This window comes from Gouania willdenowi, chromosome 13, assembly GCF_900634775.1.
Source record: "Gouania willdenowi chromosome 13, fGouWil2.1, whole genome shotgun sequence".
Classification (NCBI taxonomy): Eukaryota; Metazoa; Chordata; class Actinopteri; order Blenniiformes; family Gobiesocidae; genus Gouania; species Gouania willdenowi.
In genome coordinates this window covers 5340403-5360279 of record NC_041056.1, presented here as the reverse complement: position 1 = coordinate 5360279, position 19877 = coordinate 5340403, and the positions used below count along the sequence as shown (strand labels likewise).

The 19877-nt window shown below is 37.2% G+C and overlaps 1 protein-coding gene across 3 annotated transcripts in view; it reads left to right on the top strand.

Moving 5' to 3' along the window:
• Window positions 1-19877, top strand: part of cntn5 (contactin 5) — a 185794-nt gene that overhangs the window by 144198 nt on the left and 21719 nt on the right. Inside the window, exons 13-18 of one of the 3 annotated variants that reach the window (XM_028464797.1) lie at window positions 6250-6377; window positions 8447-8622; window positions 11526-11646; window positions 14779-14937; window positions 19103-19252; window positions 19766-19836. In XM_028464797.1, the coding sequence (XP_028320598.1) occupies window positions 6250-6377; window positions 8447-8622; window positions 11526-11646; window positions 14779-14937; window positions 19103-19252; window positions 19766-19836 (805 nt within the window). Of the gene's footprint in view, window positions 1-6249; window positions 6378-8446; window positions 8635-11525; window positions 11647-14778; window positions 14938-19102; window positions 19253-19765; window positions 19837-19877 lie in introns of all 3 variants that reach the window. The other 2 variants (XM_028464796.1, XM_028464795.1) reach the window with 2 other exon arrangements.

Below are 19877 nucleotides of genomic sequence, written 5' to 3'. Positions count from 1 at the left end.
GGTGTGCGTTTGTTTACAGTGGCGGCGCAGCCCGGGAATAATCGATTGCAGAATCGTAAAGGGTTTTTGTTAGCGATTCCAAAGAAGTTTTTTAGTAAGAAACCGCGTAACAATGCGCATCCCTAATAATCGCACGGTGAAATATCACGATATATTGCCAAATCGATTTTTTTCTTACATCCTTAATTTCCTCTCAATAATATATATTTTTTTAAGATTTTTTCCTGTTTTTATTTTTCTAGTTTATCGCCAGTACAGGTCCCCGACCCACCAGTTGAGAATCACTGGATCTGTTTTGTGTGTGTTTCTTTTCACACACACACACTCCCCTTTATGTACAATTAACAGAGGATATTATAAACAAAAGTCAATTACTATGTAAAATAAGATATAAAATGTTTGTCTCCTTCTATCGACAGTTTATATCTTTATTGTGTTTTTAAAGCATACATTTAGTCGTTATTGCTCAGGCCTTTTGGGAAACTGTACACTTGTCTTGTTGCAACGCATCACCGTTTCATTACCGTAGCTAAAATTAACTGTCACTGCTAAAATAAAACACCTTAGATGTTGGAGCGGCTCTGGAGACTCATCCTCCGTCTCACCTCGCGCTCAAGGATGCTGACAATTTAGACCCTACAATTGCGTTCGGAAATCACACGCAGTTTGATGCATCATCATTTATACTGGAAGCATTTTCTCTGTTGGTGCAGAGCAGAGATAAGAGTCCATCAATCAAAGTGAGCGACATCTGTGAAATTATCAGTCATCGCCGAGCATCTCGAATATTCAGTGAGGGAGAATGGGATCCTTTTTGTTTTTGTTTTTTTTAGAATCAGCCAGTGTTCAGCTGTCTGTTCAACAGCCTCTCAGCAAAGACAGCTGCATCCTCACAGGGTGGCTCCCCAAAAAAACTACGTCTTCATCATTCAGGTGGATAATGAAGCCGTTGTATTTGATTAATAATTCAACACAATAGCTGGGTTTCCACTACAGTTTTTGCGAAATAAAAGTGATGTTTCTAAATGTCAACAAAGTATGAGTGCGCTTTGAACGTGTTTCCATTGAACATAGTTTTGAGCAGGAGCCTCGTAACTCCCGTCAAATCTCATCCCGCGAGACTTCGCTGCAGGAAGACGGGCGCTCCAAACCTCCTTATAACACTCTGCATTCCTTTGTTGTCTCGGTCTCGTCTTCTGTTTACTCGTACCTCAACATGTTTTCTTGGAGAGCAGTGGTCATGTGACCATGTACGCCACGTTCTGCGTCATGTGTTTGCGGGAAAGGTGTTTCCGTAGCGCTTTTGTGACAAATTTCAATATTGAAACACCTGAAATTCCTCCTCATGAAAGCGATATAGCGAGTGTTTTTTCCAAATTCAGGTATTTCCATCACCAGTTTTTATTGTGCTATTTAGATTTTGCACATTTCCAAGGCTAATGGAAACGCAGCTATTGATTCTAAAGGGGGTGGGGGTTGGTAGGTAGGGATGGAATTTGATAAGAATTTAGCAATTTCAATTCCATTATTGATACTACTTATTGATTTGATTCCTTACCGATTCTGTTATCGATTCTCATTGGGTGGGGAATGAAATAATACAAATTGCTTTAACTCTTTATTATATTATCTTTGTCCCTTCAATTTCCTACAGGGATTTCAGCTCTCTTTTAAGCCACTTTAGAGCATTTTTACAGAAATTTAAATACCCACAGAATATTTTCAGACAAAAAAATGTTTTAAGCTTGTTTCGTTCTTCTGTAATCAGAAGTTGAATAGAGGCATGTTTCATACAAATCACCAGTTTTTGATAAAAAGCTGAGAAAAAAGGCTTTTTATGAAAAAACCTGTCAGTGACTTAAAAAACATATTTTTTTTTTGCTTTAGTGACATTTCAACATTGGTTTCCTTCTATAAAACAACAAAAACACTGAGACTGGGCTTTTGATGGCAAAATTATTATTATTATTTTGCCGAGTGTCACTGCTTGCCCCGGTTTGTTGATAATTTTCTCTCACGATTGCAACACTCTCAATAGTCCACTTACGTTCACACATGCTCTGGTGCAGTGAGAGCTGCTGGGAGCGTCACAATCTTCTCTTGTAGAGCCGTTTTCTGCCTCGTCCCTGGCTTCTGCCGCCCCAGCGATGATGATAATCAGCCTAATCTCTCATCCAATGGTGCGCTGCTGCCGCCTACGTGGCACCAGTTGGTCACTACATCATAGTACAAGCCTGATATCTGATATTCATGAGAGAACTCTGTCACACTGTCTCCTAGCAACCCTCGTCGAAAAACACAATTGACGTCATTTTATGTCAATGGCAGCTTGCGTTTGGATTTGACATGATAAATTTTTACGTCAATGCCAGTGAGTGAGTTAAAAAGATTGGCATGAAATTGAAAATGTCCTCCTGTTTGTCGCGCCCCACCTGTCCTATCGTGTCTCCATTCCCCACTAAGGGGGTGCGCCACATTAAGCTGTATCTTTGGATGACTGGTGTGAGGGAAACCAGTTTGGTTATTTGGTTTAAAGAAGTGAACATGTCCTTTCACAGTGTTTATCTTCTCCCACTGGTAATAGGTATGTTATCTGTCAATGTATAAAACTGGATATTTATCAGTGCTGGATTTTTACTTTCATCTCAAATTTTTCAAACACTGTCGACAAGTTTCTATTTTTTTATTATTTTTTATCACGTATGGGTAATGAAAATTGAATTAGAAATAAGAACTAATAGTGTGAGAACCATCAGCAGTTAATGAGCAGATTGACTTTGTTAGAGGATGATTTCCTCCTGTAAACGACGACATATTGAAGTGGTGTGAATTTTCATGACGAGGTGACACTGCAAAGATTTTCTGCCATTGCCTTTAGTGGAGAGTTTGTGAACAAAGGGACACTCCCGTTTTGTGAAGAACAGAGAATGGAATCGAAGCGGCTTCACGTTTATCTGCCATTGACAGCTGTGCTGACTTAATGAAGGTTCGTAATTAACATGGATTTCCTCTAATGTTCGGGGCTTTTGTCTCCCTAAACATAAAGTATTAATCCCACCAGTTTGTAGTGATATGGATAGGATCATTTCTCACATGGAGTCTTTTGTGTGAATTACTTGGTGACTTGGTCTTTGTGAGATTTGGCAGTTTCAATATATATTCTGAGCTCATTTAAATGGATACGTGAACAATATTAATCAATTTAAAAATGATTTTATGTAAACCCTAGGTTCCCAAAGTGGGGTACGCAAGTTGTCATGGGGGTGCATGAATAAAAAATTAAAAAACCAGCAGTCAGGAGCCTCCATGCATTGCCACAAATTACACATTAGCCCATGGTTACAGAGAAACAATCTCATCAAAAAAGCGCAAATATGACGAGAGCTACATTGCTTTGCCGATTTACATTCTTTACACATTATTAGTAAACATTATTCCTTAACAGAATCGGTGAAATTCTGAGACAAATTTTATGTGACATTACATCAGTGATTCCGAACCTTTTTTGGGTCGTGACCCCATTTTAATCTCACAAATTTTTGGCGTCTGTAGATATTTTCTCCTTTCTCAAATTTTGTTAATGTTTGTTGTACAAAAACAACTAAAAAATGTGATAATGTTTGTTGTGGGCGCACGGTGCTTGCCTCACAGCAAGAAGGTCTTGGGTTCAAGCCCAAGTGTCCTTTCTGTTTGCAGTTTGCATGTTCTCTCCGTGCTGCGTGGGTTTCCTCCGGGTCCTTCGGCTTCTTCTCAAAATCCAAAAATATGACTGTTAGTTTAGTCTGGAAAATTGCCCGTAGAAGTGAATGTGAGTGGTTGATTGTGTCTGTGTTGCCCTGCGTTGGACTGGCACCCTCTCCAGGGTGTACCCCCGCCTAACGCCCAGTGTGAGCCGGAGATGGGCACCGGCAGACAAACTGTTTTATCATTATTTTATTTATTGTCGCTGTCAGTAATTGTCAATATTCTCTGTAAGAATTTCAATAAACGGTATTATTTTAAAGCGATAGGGAGCCAGTGCAAAAGAGTGAAAGAGCCACATGAAGCTCCAGAGCCACAGTTTGCTGACCCATGTGTTTGGAATAACGTCTAAGGAACTGGATGACATGTAATTTAGGCTAAAACGTCAGATTGAAATGCTATTTCACCACTGACTCTCAATGGTAGCGCAGAACGCCTGCCGTGACAAGACCATAATTGGCCAAAATCTCTACAATGGCGATGCCCACAAATAAAGGGAAATGACATGTATTTTTGAAGGCTAAAAGTTGATATAAATCACATCTAAAGACATTTTGAGCAAAAAAAATAGTAACAAAGTTTTATAATTCAACTGTAGATTGATGATCGAAAGTGCATTCAAGTGATGGATTGTGTATTGCTTCAATGAGCTGCTGTGGATTTAATCTGAGACACCATTTAAACCAAAAATAGATCTTGTGCTTTGGAAGATTTCATTCCATTTTGCGGGGGATCTGGATTGATATATGTATGGATTCTGGATTAGTTTAAAAAACAAAATAAAATCTCTATCTCTCATACTTGGTGAAATTTCAAATATTCACATCTCGGTTCATAATTGACTTATTAAATTTGACTCAGTTATGTTGGGTTGGTTCCTCAATTATCCCACAGACTTTAATTATGAATTAAACGTTTTTTTGTGTGAATGATCATGGTACTATAATCAGGATCAGATAACTGTGAATATGGCAAAGAGGATATTTGGCAGAGGTTTGTGCTTTTGTTTCACTTTGTAATGTGTCCTTAGAAGTTATTAAACTCCTCAAACTGACCAGCGTACTGAGTTTGGCCTGAATTCTCACTTTTGTTGAAAAAAAAGGTCAATTATCTCTAAAAAAAAAAAAAAAAAAAATGGCTTGTCTTGTTACCAAATAGTCTCCAAACTGTCTCTTTGGTGACCATTCATGACAACCACTGTACTAATAAATCTTTTATGTGTTCACCTTTGGTTCTGTGGGCCATGACAAGATGGAATGAGTTATAAATATTTATGTTTTCTACTAAGACGAGTCTGCCCTCGTGCTCCGGCCAGAGATCATTGCTTACAAACCTGTGCTTAAATGGGATATATGCATTTCACAGCCATCTGCTCACACACCTGCTCATAGTCTGCTTAGACACACTTACATCCACGCCATCTTATGTTCACCAAGTATAATGTTAACATTCGATTGTGGTGTCCTTCATCTGGACGACAAGCTACTTTTAATCCACGCTCTGTCATATGCACATCACTATTTAAACCTTTTTACTTCAACCTTTTTAAATTCTTACATTGTCTACGTTAAATAGGAGCTATATTTGCAAAATTGTGCCAAGATTTGTTTGTATTTGTCTGGTTTTCTGTTACGTGAAGCAACAGGAAGTTACAGTAGATGGGGTACTAGATTTCAAAATAAAAGCTGTGAGGTCTGGGTCATACAACAACGAAATCTGATATTTTTGCCAGTGTTTATATAACAGCAAGAATCAGGACGATTTAAGTTTTTTTTCATCTTTTTTTTTTTTTTTATTAAAAAAGTTTGATTATTTTTTGACAAAAAGATTTGTAAGTCTTTTCGTAAAGTTTGCATGTTCTCCTTATTCTTGTGTGTGGTCATTCTCCTGTCACTTAAAGTGAATCAAAGGCAAGGAAAGGCAAATTTATTTGCATGGCACATTTTTTGCAAAATTTGCAATTTAATGTGCTTTCTGTGATTAAAAAGTCCAACAAAAAAAAAACATTAAACAGTTTAAAAATCAATAAGAACATTAAAAACATTGAACAAGGTTTGAAATCAACATTAAAATTGTTAAATCAACAATAAAACGATTAGAAACCTCCTTCTGAGGCATAAACAGGAGAGAAAAAGAGTGTCTTTAACTTTAAAAGAATACGAATATGTTTACTTAAAGCAGATGGACTCATCTTTGAAGCTTTGACCTAAACTGGATTTTTATTAAATGTGTTTTAATCTTTTTTTCTGTGAAAAAAAAAATAATTCAGAACACTTACACCCACAGCAAACGGTCATTTGTATCCTTTAAAGATCCTATTGACAGTAAGTCATGGCTTTAAAAATGGTTGTGAACTCTTGTATTCACATCACTTGTGAATATTTCTTTACTTGTACCTAAATTTTACACACAGCCTCTAAATCTGAACCTGAACTTGAAACGCAGTGGTTTTTTATTTGTATGTGATTCACATAGAGCAGGTATTGATTTTTGTGTCCTATCTTACAGGATTATACTGTTACGGAACAACACACTGAAAATTGTCAACTCAAGCCGAGCGGATGAAGGGAACTATGTTTGCCGGGCGGAGAATCAGCTCGGCTCTGCAGAGATGACTGCCATGCTGTGGGTAAAAGGTAAGCAATGCCCTGGGGGGGCTTTATTTTATGCCAAATTAGCACTAGTTGTCCACCAGTAAACAAATGTCATTTTTCTGTCCCTCCTTGGCTCGTAAGGGCAGGACATTTTATGCGGTTGCTCAACCGCGAAGAAGAGAATCTCATTCCAAGGGCAGAAGCTTTATATTGGCTAACTAGCTGCCTCGTGGAAGCACACTGACTGTTTAACAAAACATTTTCATCGTAGTGTTCATCGACTACATTTTTTTAAAGTGACAATAACGTGACTATGACTAATTGAAAAAAAAAAAAAATACATCTGAACGAAAATTTGTAACGCACCATGAGAAAACCAGGATCATGTCGGCCAGGCGTCGTTTTGAGTTATTTCCAGATTTTGAAAATGTGGATTCTAAGATTTCCAATGGTGTCACACACACAGCAATTAAATAATATTTTAGTGGCAGGTCGGCAAAAACCTGCGGGTGTACTTACACTTTAATGTCATTTAGCTGACTGAAACTACAAGCAAAGGTGTAAAGAGTATTGACATATCCTACTCAAGTAGAAGTACTATTACTTGATTGAAATTGTACTCAATTAAATAGTACTCAAAGTAAAAGTTTACTTTCACCCCCACATTTATTTTTGGTAATAAATCTTGCCACGGTTCCCTTGTAAACAATAAACATCTCATGTATACATTTAAAAAGAAAGAGAAGAAATCTTGCACAATTGGAACTTCATTTATTTTCCACAAAGGCATCTGTATAAAATAAAAGGTTTGTCAAAATGTACAATTATAAAAAAAAAAATAACACCAATGAATTCAATTCAAAAATTAAAAAATGATCAGGTTCTAAGTATAGCTACATTTATGAACTCTAAAATTTGGGAAAATAACCTCCATTCAATGCTGTTTTGGTGCCTTGCATTACATTTAATCTGACAGTTCCCATGAAAGCTCCTAAATTACAGTAACGCGAGTAATGTCTCAATTCGACGTCATTCTTGTGATAAAACGTTCTGTAGATGCTCCCATTGCATTGTTTTATGATTTGTCATTGCATTACGTGACACGGCTTTATTTCACTCACATTTGTGCAAAAAGGTGAAAACCTATGAGCAAACAGCGAAAATGCCGATCGGTTGGAACGAAGCGACTGATTGCTGGACTTCTTCTCCAGTCTACTGGCTCTGAAAGCAGGGACAGCATCTGCTGTTAGTGTGTTTGTATGTGTGCGCGTGCATGTTTTGTTTATTCAGCCCGGGTATGTTAAAAGGAGCGATGCGGAGCGATGCTCTCTCGTTTACCTTTCATACTGGAGAATTCTGTGCATTTCAGGGCGCGTGTGCATGCGCCCCACCTCCGCTGTCCACCTGTGAGTATAGACTATAAGCAACAGCAGGTTTTTCAATGCCCCAGTCAGTAAATATATCTTTGCTACGCTGATGCTGATGCTGATGGAGGCTTCATGTAGTTCCAGTGTGTTCTGCCTCCACAGCTTCATCTCCAACTCTCTTGTAGTCGACACAGCTCGTTGTTCATTGGACTAAATTAAATGGTGTAGCTCACATTTAAACCTGCAAGTGCCTTTTTAAAAGCGGAGCCATGATGCTCGCGTGCGTGCAATGTTATGTTCAGGTCCTGCATGAAAATAACCAACTTTTCCACTCCCTCACAGTCACAAGGATTGCGTTCAGGTCCTGAAACATGGTACCGTTTGATTTTCTGTGAATCTGTATCAGGTAGTACCAGAGGAATTTGTGTGTTACCGAAAAAAAATGAATTCATATAATCGGATCAGTGATCGGCCCAAAAATCCTGATTGTGTAAAGCCTACTCTGAACTACACTATAACTGAAATAGTCCTGATGACAAAATTTAGACTAAAACTTTCACATATTAGTCAAAAGACTATAATGAAAACTAAATCAAAATGAACGCTTCCGTTTACCCCACAGTAGTTCAGTGTTTGTTCCATAGTTGAAGGTTGGATCCCTGCTGATGACACAGAGTAGCGCAGCTGTTTGACGCTAGCTGTGTGTTAGCCTGAGGTGACAGTGCAGCAGCTTTGTGCTTCCAGAGGCCATGCGTGTGGCGCTGAGCCCCAGCAGAGTGGAGGTGACCGTGGGGGAGAGCGTGGTGCTGAGCTGCAGGGCGACACACGACACCTCCCTGGACGTGGCCTTCCAGTGGTTCTTCAATCAGAAACCCATCAACTTCCACCACGACGGCGGTCACTTTGAATCCATCCAAACAGTAAGAGCCAGAGTAAGAGCAGCTATGAATACATTATTATTCATGATTGTATGGTTTGCTTTGTTTTTCTCCATCTGTCATCATTTGTAGATCCAAGACTTTATTAATCGATTCATAGTATTTGTAGTTGTAAGCAGATGGTTCACTGTTTGGTCTGTTTTTGTTTGTTTATTTCATTAAACTATGCATAATTTTTGTCTTGAATATGATCCTCTTGAAAACGATTTCTTTTATTATACTACCTTGAGAAAAAGTTTCCCTTGTAAAAGTGAAGATGGATAAAAAAGAAACAAGAGGCAAAGGCTTTAGAAATGTAATGAGAAAAACTGTGTTTTGCATGAGGAAAGAAAAAGTGAAGTTTGACGCTTCTGACCCTGTTTAATGAGAGAAAATGCACAGCAACACAAAAACATTTGGATTATTTTTGCTTTTATGCAAATAGTCAAACCTGCAAACTGAGCCAGTGGGGTGTAGTGTAAAGAGAGGTGGCGAGGATGTCATATGCTCCTTTTCAAGAATGTAGATTTACTCATTTGTTGAGATTTGCGACTTCAAAGAGTTGCAGACACCTTTTCTTTTGTCAAATATAAATTAAAAACTAAAACTAAAGAGAGAATGCTCGTGTCTAACAACAGTAAACTTTTTGGTGGGAGTCATTCTATCCTCAGGGTTTGTTTGTCTTCAAACAGTCCTTGATTTACTCACTTACTTCAGCCACCAGAGCATGTCAGCACACTGTCTAAGGGGAGAGTAAAGGTCCCTTAGGAGAGCTATTCTTCTCTGCTTCATGGTCTACTACCAAACCACAAAGTTGGAACTGTCGCCCCCTGCGGCCACAGATTTGTTTGGGGTCACAACAGTTAATCATTATCTGTCGGTAAACAAAAGAGGGTTACATCTTTTACTTTTCCTGATTATTTAGAGCAACCAAAACCAGCACAAATTGGTAATTTGACACACAAAAAAAAAGCTGATAGATAATCTAAAAAGCTGCTAAATGATCTGAAAATCAGGCTGAATGTTTCACTCCAATAGAAAACTATGTGATGTTTACAGGCATTGGGGTCATGTGACATCAGCAATCACATGATTTCTAGATGGTGGAACTCAGGCTCTAAAACTGTAAAGAAGTCCTATTTTTAAAAGTTAATAAACTGAATATGGTGCAAATGAATGTGTTTTTTAGGCAATGATCTTCTGATAAGACCATTTCAAAGATTTTAGTTCACATTTGTTAAATCAGTGGAGGATTCATTGAACCTTGTTAGTGTTTTTAAATTAGATTTTTTTTGGGTCTGGACTCGGTCTCGTCTTGACTCCCAAGAGTCTCGGTTTTATCTTGGTCTTGGTGCATTCTAGTATTGGATAGTGTGGTCTAGACAACAACATAACATGACAACCGATAAATCTGCAGTGTTATCAGAACACGATTTTCGTGTCTAAGTCCAAATACACACATTGGTTTCTTGTCCAATACTCGATAGCCAGTATCGTTATCAATGCATTTCTAGTACGAACTTCCCCAAAACTGAATTTTACAAGGCTGTGGGATAGTTTCTTTGGTTATAGCTTGGGGTTACTCCAAGGTTTTTTAAAAGCCGAATAGACTCGTACAACACAATACAATTGCTTTATAATGAGAAATTAGAAAGTGGTCCCCGGTGTTGCATGGAGCATAAATAGAGAATTTCCTTTATCTGTCAATCAAGGAAGACTGAAAGTAGATGCATCTTATCTGGCTCTGACACCCAAATAGAGCTCTTAATCAGAAGCTGGGTTTCTGTGACAGTTTTTCGCAAAATAAAAGCGATATTTCTAAATGTCGACAAAGTTTATGCTTTGAACGTGCTTTCATTGAAGGTTATTTTGGAGCCTCGTAACTCCCGTGAAATCTCATCCCACGAGACTTCATCGCAGGAAGATGGACGCTCATAACACTGCATTCCTTTGTTGTTCGGTTTGGTTTCCTCTTCTGTCCACACGTACCGCGCCATGTTTTCTCTGAGAGAAGTGGTCATGTGACCAGTAGTTACGCCACTTTTGAAGGTTTTTGTCAAAATGCAGGCGTTTCCATTGCTAGTTTTTGATCATAATCATTATTCCTCTAAAATTGGGGCTTAAACACCTACTGAGAATATCCTGAAAAATTGGAACTAACTATATTTAAAGAAAGTAAAGTATCAAAGTGCACCATTATTACAAGGTTTTCTAACTTAAGTCCCAAGAACCGCAACAGTCCAGCATATATTTTATATTATCACCTAAATTGAAAGTTGCATCACTAGCCAGCTCTGCAGAATGCCTGATAACAGGCTTTTTTTTTACTATCTGGTGTGTGCAGGCAGGAGGACAGGATGTAAAACCCATGTCAGACTGAAATGTATGATCGCTATCTGTTGCACATGCATGAAAAAAAATCAACAATGTGTTAAAATACAAATAGTTTAAATGCATTGACTTGTGAGACTTTTTCAAGTACGATAATTGTTAAAATATATATTATATATTTTTTTTGTGCACAGCAGTGGCTAAAATCCGCCATCTCTTGTGACGCATGGGGAGAAAAAGTATTTGCACTTACAATCCTTTACAGGCACAACATGAGCCATGGCTGGTGTGTGGTTTGTAATTTTAATCAGGTTTTGTGCTAAAAAGCTGCCTGTAGACCTTGAAAATGTTCCCCGTCTTGCCTTAGGCGTTTTCCATTCCAGCGAGGATGGAGAGAATGTGGGCAGCTGTAAGAACGTGAATTAAACAGGAATTCCTCACCACTGCACACATGAGACTCGACAAGATATAATGGAATCACACTTTTTTTTGTGTTAACTTAAGTATGTTAACATGACTTCCCCCCGCCCCCCCCCCCCACCCCTGCTTTTTTTTTTTTTTATTCCTGATTCTAGCAGTCGTCGACGGTGGATTTGATGATCAGGAGCATTTTGTTAAAACATGCTGGGAAGTATGGGTGCAGGGCCCAAACCAGTGCTGACACAGTATTTGCAGAAGCTGAACTTCTTGTGCGAGGTAAGCCTGTTATCTATCAATGCACCAGTGAACCGTAACTGTCATTGCCCATATATATATATATATATATTTTTAAAAGTGGTGACTGCCACTATGGAACTAATCCGTGAAATATCAAATAGTGTGATGTGAACAGTTTGTGGGGACCCTAGGAAGAGGATGACGGTAAGCTGGGAGCAATGAAGTGAAGTAATTCTAATGTTTTTTGTGAATTTATTAAATTACCTGAGGGTTTTTTTTTTACTCTGGTTGCTGCACACCTGGGAGGTTGTTTAATTTTATTGAACATTGGAGGTTTTCTTCAGCATGACTCGTTTGCTCCTCTTTTTTTTTTCTTTTTTTTATATTCGAACATCTTGACTAATTTTATAATATGACTGGGAATGGACTCGACAGACGGACGTTCTGCTCGAGCAGGCTTAATAAGTGCCGTTGGATTGGCTGAAATGGGAAGTGATTAAATGCCACGGACAATATGCAGGGATGGAGGAGTGGGTCGCAGCCCGTTGATTGTCCATGTGGCTCTACGTGTGTTTTCACTCTTCACTCAGGCTCATTTAGTTCATGCAAAGCAACCCACAAGTGTTGCCTCAATTTTCCAAGCAATGAGGCAATTTAATGTGCAGTAGGATGGGCTAGCAATTAGTTAATAATGTGTGGTCATTTTTGGTCAAAGTACATAATGACGTAACCAAGGAGTCTTAGTTAGATCAGGGGTTCTCAACCTTGGGGTCAGGACATCTTATGGGGTCACAGAATGCCTTCAAGAATAATAAAAATATATATATATTTTTTTAACAATTTCAGGCCCTTTTTTGCAACTACTCCAAACTATTTTTTATTACTTTTTCTTGCCATATTTTGCTCCTTTTTATGCATTTTTGCTACATTACTCCCATTTCTGACATTTCATCAAATTTTAATGCATTTTCTGCACATTTTTTCCACTTTCAATACATTTTCAACCATTTCCACCTATTGTTGCATATGTTGACCCATTAGTGTCACTTTTAACCTATTTTCACCATATTTCAAGCTTTTTTTTGTTAATTCAACCACATTCATGATTTATCATGCCCATTATTTGCCAGTTTAAACTAACTGTTCCAATATTGACACTTTGAACCCTGTTTACCACTTTTTCTGTTTGTTTTTGGCCACACTAAGTTGCAACTTTAAATCAATTTTTGTGGTTTTTAAAATGCCATTACACCACCTTTTCCACCTTTTTTGTCACTTGTAACCAATTTTATTTCTGTTTAAAACAAGGATTTACATCTTTAGGATGACTATATACTATGGTGCAAATAATAATAAACTTCCTGGATAACAGTGGATATTATTCAGATAAATAAATAAAGTATTAAAAAAATACAATGACAACAAAATGACAGAAAATTACACAAAAAAGACTTAAGACTCAGTACGAAAGCAACAATACAAAATGGCTAAAAAATAAATAAACACAAAACAGCAACAATAACACACAATAACAACAAAAAAAACACAAAATGAAAGAGAAATAGGTAATAAACTCCAGAAGCAATGCCAACTAATACACACAAAACAACAACAAAAATACACAAAGACTCCAGACACTCATGCACGCAAAACAACAACAACAGTTCCTGAGACTACAGTGAATTATTCAGGCAAATCTTGCACAACAAAGAAAAATGTGACATAACTGAACCAAGTCTTTGCAAACGATTATTCACACTGCAGGTATTTTTCCTCCACCGTGCATGTATGTAGACATCAGTGAGTTTCTGTGACAGTAATTGTGTGAATGTTACTGTGCAGCTCTCTAATGGGCTCCTCTTGGGTACACACAACATTGATTTTCACTGAGAGTACAAGCAGCTAGCTTTTCATTTACAGCTGTTTCACCAAGTGTCTTTAGATGTTTGCTGCTCTCGCAGATTACGCACACCTATGAAGGTTGGGATAACACGTGTTTGGCTTTAGAAAAACACAAGAAGGACCACCACCATCTTTATGCCCGAGGGGTATTAGATCAAACCCAGCTCAGGGTTAAGTCTAGGTTTAACCTGAGAGTCCGGCTCCGTTAAGCTATGTTCTGACTGGAGAGGCCGTTATCAACGAGAAAAAACCTAAGTTACCATAGCAACACAGTTCATGGGTCAAACCTGCTCCTGACCAGGTTTAAGCAGCAGGCTTAGCTTATGCTGCATTCACACCGAATGCGTCTTCTGTGGCACCGGACACATCTGCCGCACGAAACGTACCGCCGGGTTCGCAGGATCAAAAAATGTCCCCATTCGCATCATACAAAATGACAACAAAAATACAGCAAAATGACAGAAAAATACACTGAATGCCAAACAAAAACACATAAAACAACAAGAGTACACAAAATAGCTCCAAAAGTACAAAACAACGACAAAAACACAAATAACAATAAAAATAATTCCAAAAAAACGATGACAACAACATGACAGAAACAACTTTAAATGACTTTAAACACAGAATGACAGCAAAAACACAAAATGGCAGCAAAAAAAAACCACACAAGTCAACAACAAAAAAGCATTAAACAACAAAAATACGCAAATTAACTTAAAAAAATACACAGAATGACAACAAAAACACAGAATGACAATAAAAACAAAGAGATTCCCAAAACAGCGATGACAACAAAATTAGCAAAAATTACACAAATGACTCGGGACATACAAAAATGCACAAAATAACAGAAAAATACACTGAAGGGCAAACAAGAACACATGAAACAATGTAAATACACAATACAACTCCAAAAATACATGGAAAGACCACAAAAACACATGAAATGACAATAAAAACAAAGATACCAAAAATACACAGAAAATTACACAAATACAGAAAAATGACAGAAAAATACAATAAATGACTTTAGACACAGAACGACGGCAAAAAAACAGAAATGACGTGTATCAAAAACTCACCATGAAACTAGTTATTCCCTCTACATGCCTCTCACTCTGATAAATTAACTCTTTATCTTGTAAGAATTACAAATAATAAAAACATCAGTGAAAGTTAAACTTCCATTGGTTTGGTGTCTGTTCACCTATGTCTTCAGACGTTAAGTGGTATAATTTACTCTGTCTCTTCTGTCTCCTTCTCCAGGCCCTCCTGGACCCCCTGGGGTGGTAATAGTGGAAGAGATCACAGAGACAACTGCTACACTGTCTTGGACTCGTGGCCTGGACAACCACAGTCCCATCAGCACCTATAATTTACAGGCTCGGAGCCCATTCTCCTTAGGCTGGCAAACGGTCAAAACAGGTAATCAGGAAGAAGCAATTCATAATTCTTTTTCATAAAAACATTACAATTCTGGCAATGGAATGTTTTCCAGCTGTTGTTTGATTTCCCACTTAAAGGGATTTTGCAGCATCTACGGGAGTTCAAAACTGGATTCTACTCGAAAAATGAAGGTCGTTCAATGCCCTGGGCTAGAGTGGACTTTGACGCACCCCCTTAAATAAATGAATAAAATAGATAAAGTGTGTTTTTTTAAAGTCTATGCCCAGTGTAAATATCAAGACCAAACGATGCAATTCTGCGACACAACAAAAAAATTGTATTTTAAAAAATACCTATTTTAAAAATGAGAATAAAACACTATAAAACAGGGATAGTGCAAATGTCCTGAGGGAAGAACAACAACAACAACAATGGTGCAAAATCCAAAAGCAATGCAAAACAGTGCAATCAAAAGTAAAAAATAAAATGTAATAGTTTCAGTGCAAGGAAATTTCTACTTTCCTGTTTGGTTTTACTAGTCAGTAACAAATATTTTAAAACCAAAGAACACAATGTGCAAACAACACAATAGAATTATATAAAATAGAACAAGAATTAAAATAAAATTAATATTTAATTAAGAGAAAAGTGTGTGTTTCACATTTATTATACCTTTTTAAATAATTATTGTTATTATTTAGGGGTAGGTGCAACTTGGCGCCCCTCCAACAGATGGCACCCTAGGCGGCCGCCTGTGTTGCCTGTCGGGAAGGCCGGCCCTGGTTGATCTAAACATCGAACAAAGGAGGGGTTCTCAGGTGAAAAACCTTGAATTGTAGCAGAAAAAGAGCAAACAAATGTTAGCACTTAAATATTTGAGTTGAAAATTATTTCCTCACAAACTATGTTTTTGCTTTTAAATGTATTAACATTCCCAATACCTTATGTAGTTAATTTAAGTTAAGCTACAAGACAAAATTAAATTTAAAAAGAAGGATAAGCGAATGAACCAACTTCCCTTAATTGACAAATAATTAAATTTTTAACATTCCTTAAACTACAAAATGAATCTTTTCAGTTGGTATATACGGAAAGACCCATAGGCACTAAACTAAAATGTACGTATTTTTTTTTTTTTGTTAGAAGTATTCATAGATGGTGTAGTAATAATAACAATAATAATAATTAATCCCTTTCAAAATAAAAACATCTTTTATAACCTTCATTACCATACAAACCACCAACTAAAAGCAGGTTTTTAGTTAGTAACCTCTTTCTAATGTAACTCTAAAATATGAACAGAACATTATACTTGGCAAAGCTTGATGCAGTTCAAAGATTCCATGGTAAACTATCGAGTATTACCAGATTAAGATGCCCGAAATACAGAGAGAATATACATACAGTATATATATATATATATATATATATATATATATTGTAGCTGTTGCTTTGACTGTTTTTTTTTAATTTTATGTCATTGTTTGATTCATTTTCTGTCAATGCACTTGTACATCTTAAAGCTAATTAGTCTCTTTCTATCCGTCTCTCATTGTACTTGACGGTAAATAATCCTTCCCTATCATTTAAGCTCTAAGTGTAATTTATCTCACTATGCTTTGTGATAATGACAGCACGGTTCCAGGTGTGATGATTATTCCTCCCCAAAGATGCATAAATAACAGTCTGAACGAACGCAATGTGAGATGAGTGTGTACAAACACTCCCACTTCCATTCAGCACAACTAAGATAGCGTGCGTGTGATGTATTGTCAGTGTTGGACTGACGGCGACCGCAGGTTTTTTAGCAAACAGAGTTATCGTCAGCTCTTGTTTGAAGAGCCTCCTAGCTGCCACTGACAGAGTGGTCTCACTGAGATGCTTCAAACACCAGTGTAAAGCAAAAGACCCCCACCCTCCTCCATATCCCACCCCCACGCTTTATTTGTGCCATTGATACGTTTCAGCCAATGTTTGTTTGTTGCTGGATCAATATTGACAAAGCCTGATCATAGCAGGCCAGAAGAAAGTCGATATTTGTCTCACGTCCTCATTGGAATTCAGTCCATATTACATCCATAAAGCCTGAACTTTTTCCCTGTCAGCAAACAATCCTATTACATTATTACACGTGTATTTTTACAGACACAAAGTAGAAAGGTTTAAAACCATGTTGCATCAGAGGAAAACATCTAATACATTATGATTTCATGCATTAACACCCCATTTTTTGCTAGAGCGTCTATAATTGCCTTTATTATGTGACTATTATAGGTGACACTTAATAACGGTAAAGTGTCAACTTTTAGCATTTACTGTACCTGCATAAAGAAAATAACAACATTTTGTCTTTTTGTCAACATTAAGTAGTCATTATTAGCACAAGCTTGGTATTTTGCTGCTTTTAAAATTTTCTGAAAAAGATACATTATGTATCTTTTTGTCAACACAATAGTTCATAAAAAAAAGACATTTTAACATTTTGAATTTCCTGATGTTTTGGGTCCAAGATGATTGGTTTGCTTAAGTTTAGGTTTCCTTATAATTTCCTTGAAATTTGCTAAGATGTTAAACATCATTCTTATCACCAGGTGATTTTTTCCAATAATAAAATTAATCATCATCAAAATATATTAAAACATGAATATTCACAAATCATAGTAGTATTCAATTGTGCTGTCTAACGAAAAAATCTAATTCTTCTTCAAATTTTTCTTTTCTTCTTCTTCTTCTTCTTCTTCTTCTTCTTCTTCTTCTTCTTCTTCTTCTTCTTCTTCTTCTTTTCTTCTTCTTCTTCTTCTTCTTCAATTCTTCTTCTTCTTCTTCAAATCTTCTTCTTCTTCAAATTCTTCTTCAAATTCTTCTTCAAATTCTTCTTCAAATTCTTCTTCAAATTCTTCTTCAAATTCTTCTTCTTCTTCAAATTCTTCTTCAAATTCTTCATCTTCAAATTCTTCTTCTTCAAATTCTTCTTCAAATTCTTCTTCAAATTCTTCTTCAAATTCTTCTTCAAATTCTTCTTTTTCTTCAAATTCTTCATTTTGAAATTATTCAAATTGTTGAAATTTTTCTTCTTCAAATTCTTTTTCTTGTTCTTCAAATTCTTCTAATTTTCTAATTTTCTAAATTATTTTAATTCTTCTTCCTCTTCAAATTATGCTTCCTCAAAATCTTCTTCTTGTTCTTCAAATTCTCTAAATTATTTTAATTCTTCTTCAAATTCTTCCTCTTCAAATTCTTCTTCCAATTCTTCAAATTCTTCTTCTTCCCAATAATGATACCAATAAGAATGAAACTGTAAACTTTGTCCACCCATTCCTCAGACATTCATGACTTGTTGACACACGAACATGAAAGAGAAACAAAAAATGCCATTTTTTGACTGAGAAAAAATAACCAGCTGACTAAAATATTTCTTTAAGTCTCTAAGAGGCAAACTTTTCTGTTAGTCACTGAACAAAAGAAAAACATGTAGCTCCAAAATCACAGGCCTGTGCTTAGCTGAAAGTCTGGTCACAAACAAGCAATTTAAATCGAAATAAACATTGCTGAAAGAGCGCTGCTCGAGCGAATGATATTGGAGAATTATAATGTGCTGTTAGAAACCAGCGATGTATTGTAATCTGTTACCAAGTTGCTGATTGAATGTTTTTCGACTTCCTGGCGATATTGTAGTGTTTATTTTTTTAAATCCAGATGTTTCCATTGTCAGTTTTTATTGTGCTATTTAGATTTTGTGCATTTCTAAGAGTAATGGAAACCCAGCCAGTGTTGGCCCTGCAACGGACTGGTGCACTGTCCAGGGTGTGTGCCCGTTAAGAGCTAGAGATACGAGAGACGCAGATAAAGAATGAAGGAATAACCCCCGGTTGATATGGTTCAACCTTAACAAAATTCAGCAAACAAAAATTTCCACTGTTGGCCTGGGCTGGGAGAGTAATTGATGCACCCACAAAATTAAAAAATACTATTATAGTGTAAAGCAAAACATTGTACAAAGTGTCTTATGCCACTAAGTACTGTAGGCCTACTTTGCCAAGTGTGATCAACAAAGGTTTCTATAAAATCCCCTTAAATTGACAGTGGATGGGTGGTGACTCTCAACACCAACAAGCTAATTACCTTAGGTGCAAACATAAACACAAATTAGCAAACATTTCAAGCATTACACAGAAATTAAATAAAAAGCTTATTTTGTGTCCAGATCCAGAAACAGTGACGGGAGATATGGAATCTGCCATGGCTGTGGAGCTCAACCCGTGGGTGGAGTACGAGTTTCGAGTCGTGGCCAGCAATGCCATTGGGACCGGGGATCCCAGTGCACCGTCAAGAGGAGTCAGGACCAAAGAAGCAGGTGAATTTGAGCACATAGTCGATGCTAAGGGCTTTTTTTTCTAATGTTACACAAAAAAAGTCGGAAGTCATTAGAAAGATTCTGAAATAAATTTCCTGTTTTTGCTGCCCATCCTTTAATGCCTCGAGCTAGAATCAGAGCAGTATGCACGTATTGGTAATCCGCTGTGCTGCTTCACTAGCTGCTCGTTACCGTCTATAAAACACAATAATTACAAAGGGCGATGGTCAATTTGAAGTGGCTTATTAAATATTAAATACTTGAGCTACACACACCCATAGTTATCTCATCTTTAATGCTCTAGAACCTACAAAATCTGCTTTACAAATGTGCCACCAGTGCTTGAGATGGCACCATCCAGCAATGCTAATGTTCTCCACTCATTTATGTGTTGTTCGAGCTATGTTTAACTTCAAATAGCAGTTTGGAGCCTTCAGTTTCAATAAATGCGTTTTGAAGTGAGGTCAATGTGTTGAGCAGCGAGGTAGCTTTAACCTTTTCTGTTTCATGCAGTTCCGTCAGTGGCACCAGTGAATGTTAGTGGTGGAAATGGCCGTAGGCACGAACTGGTCATCTCGTGGGAGGTAAGTTCCATGCCAAACTCTCTGCATGAAACAGCGTGTGC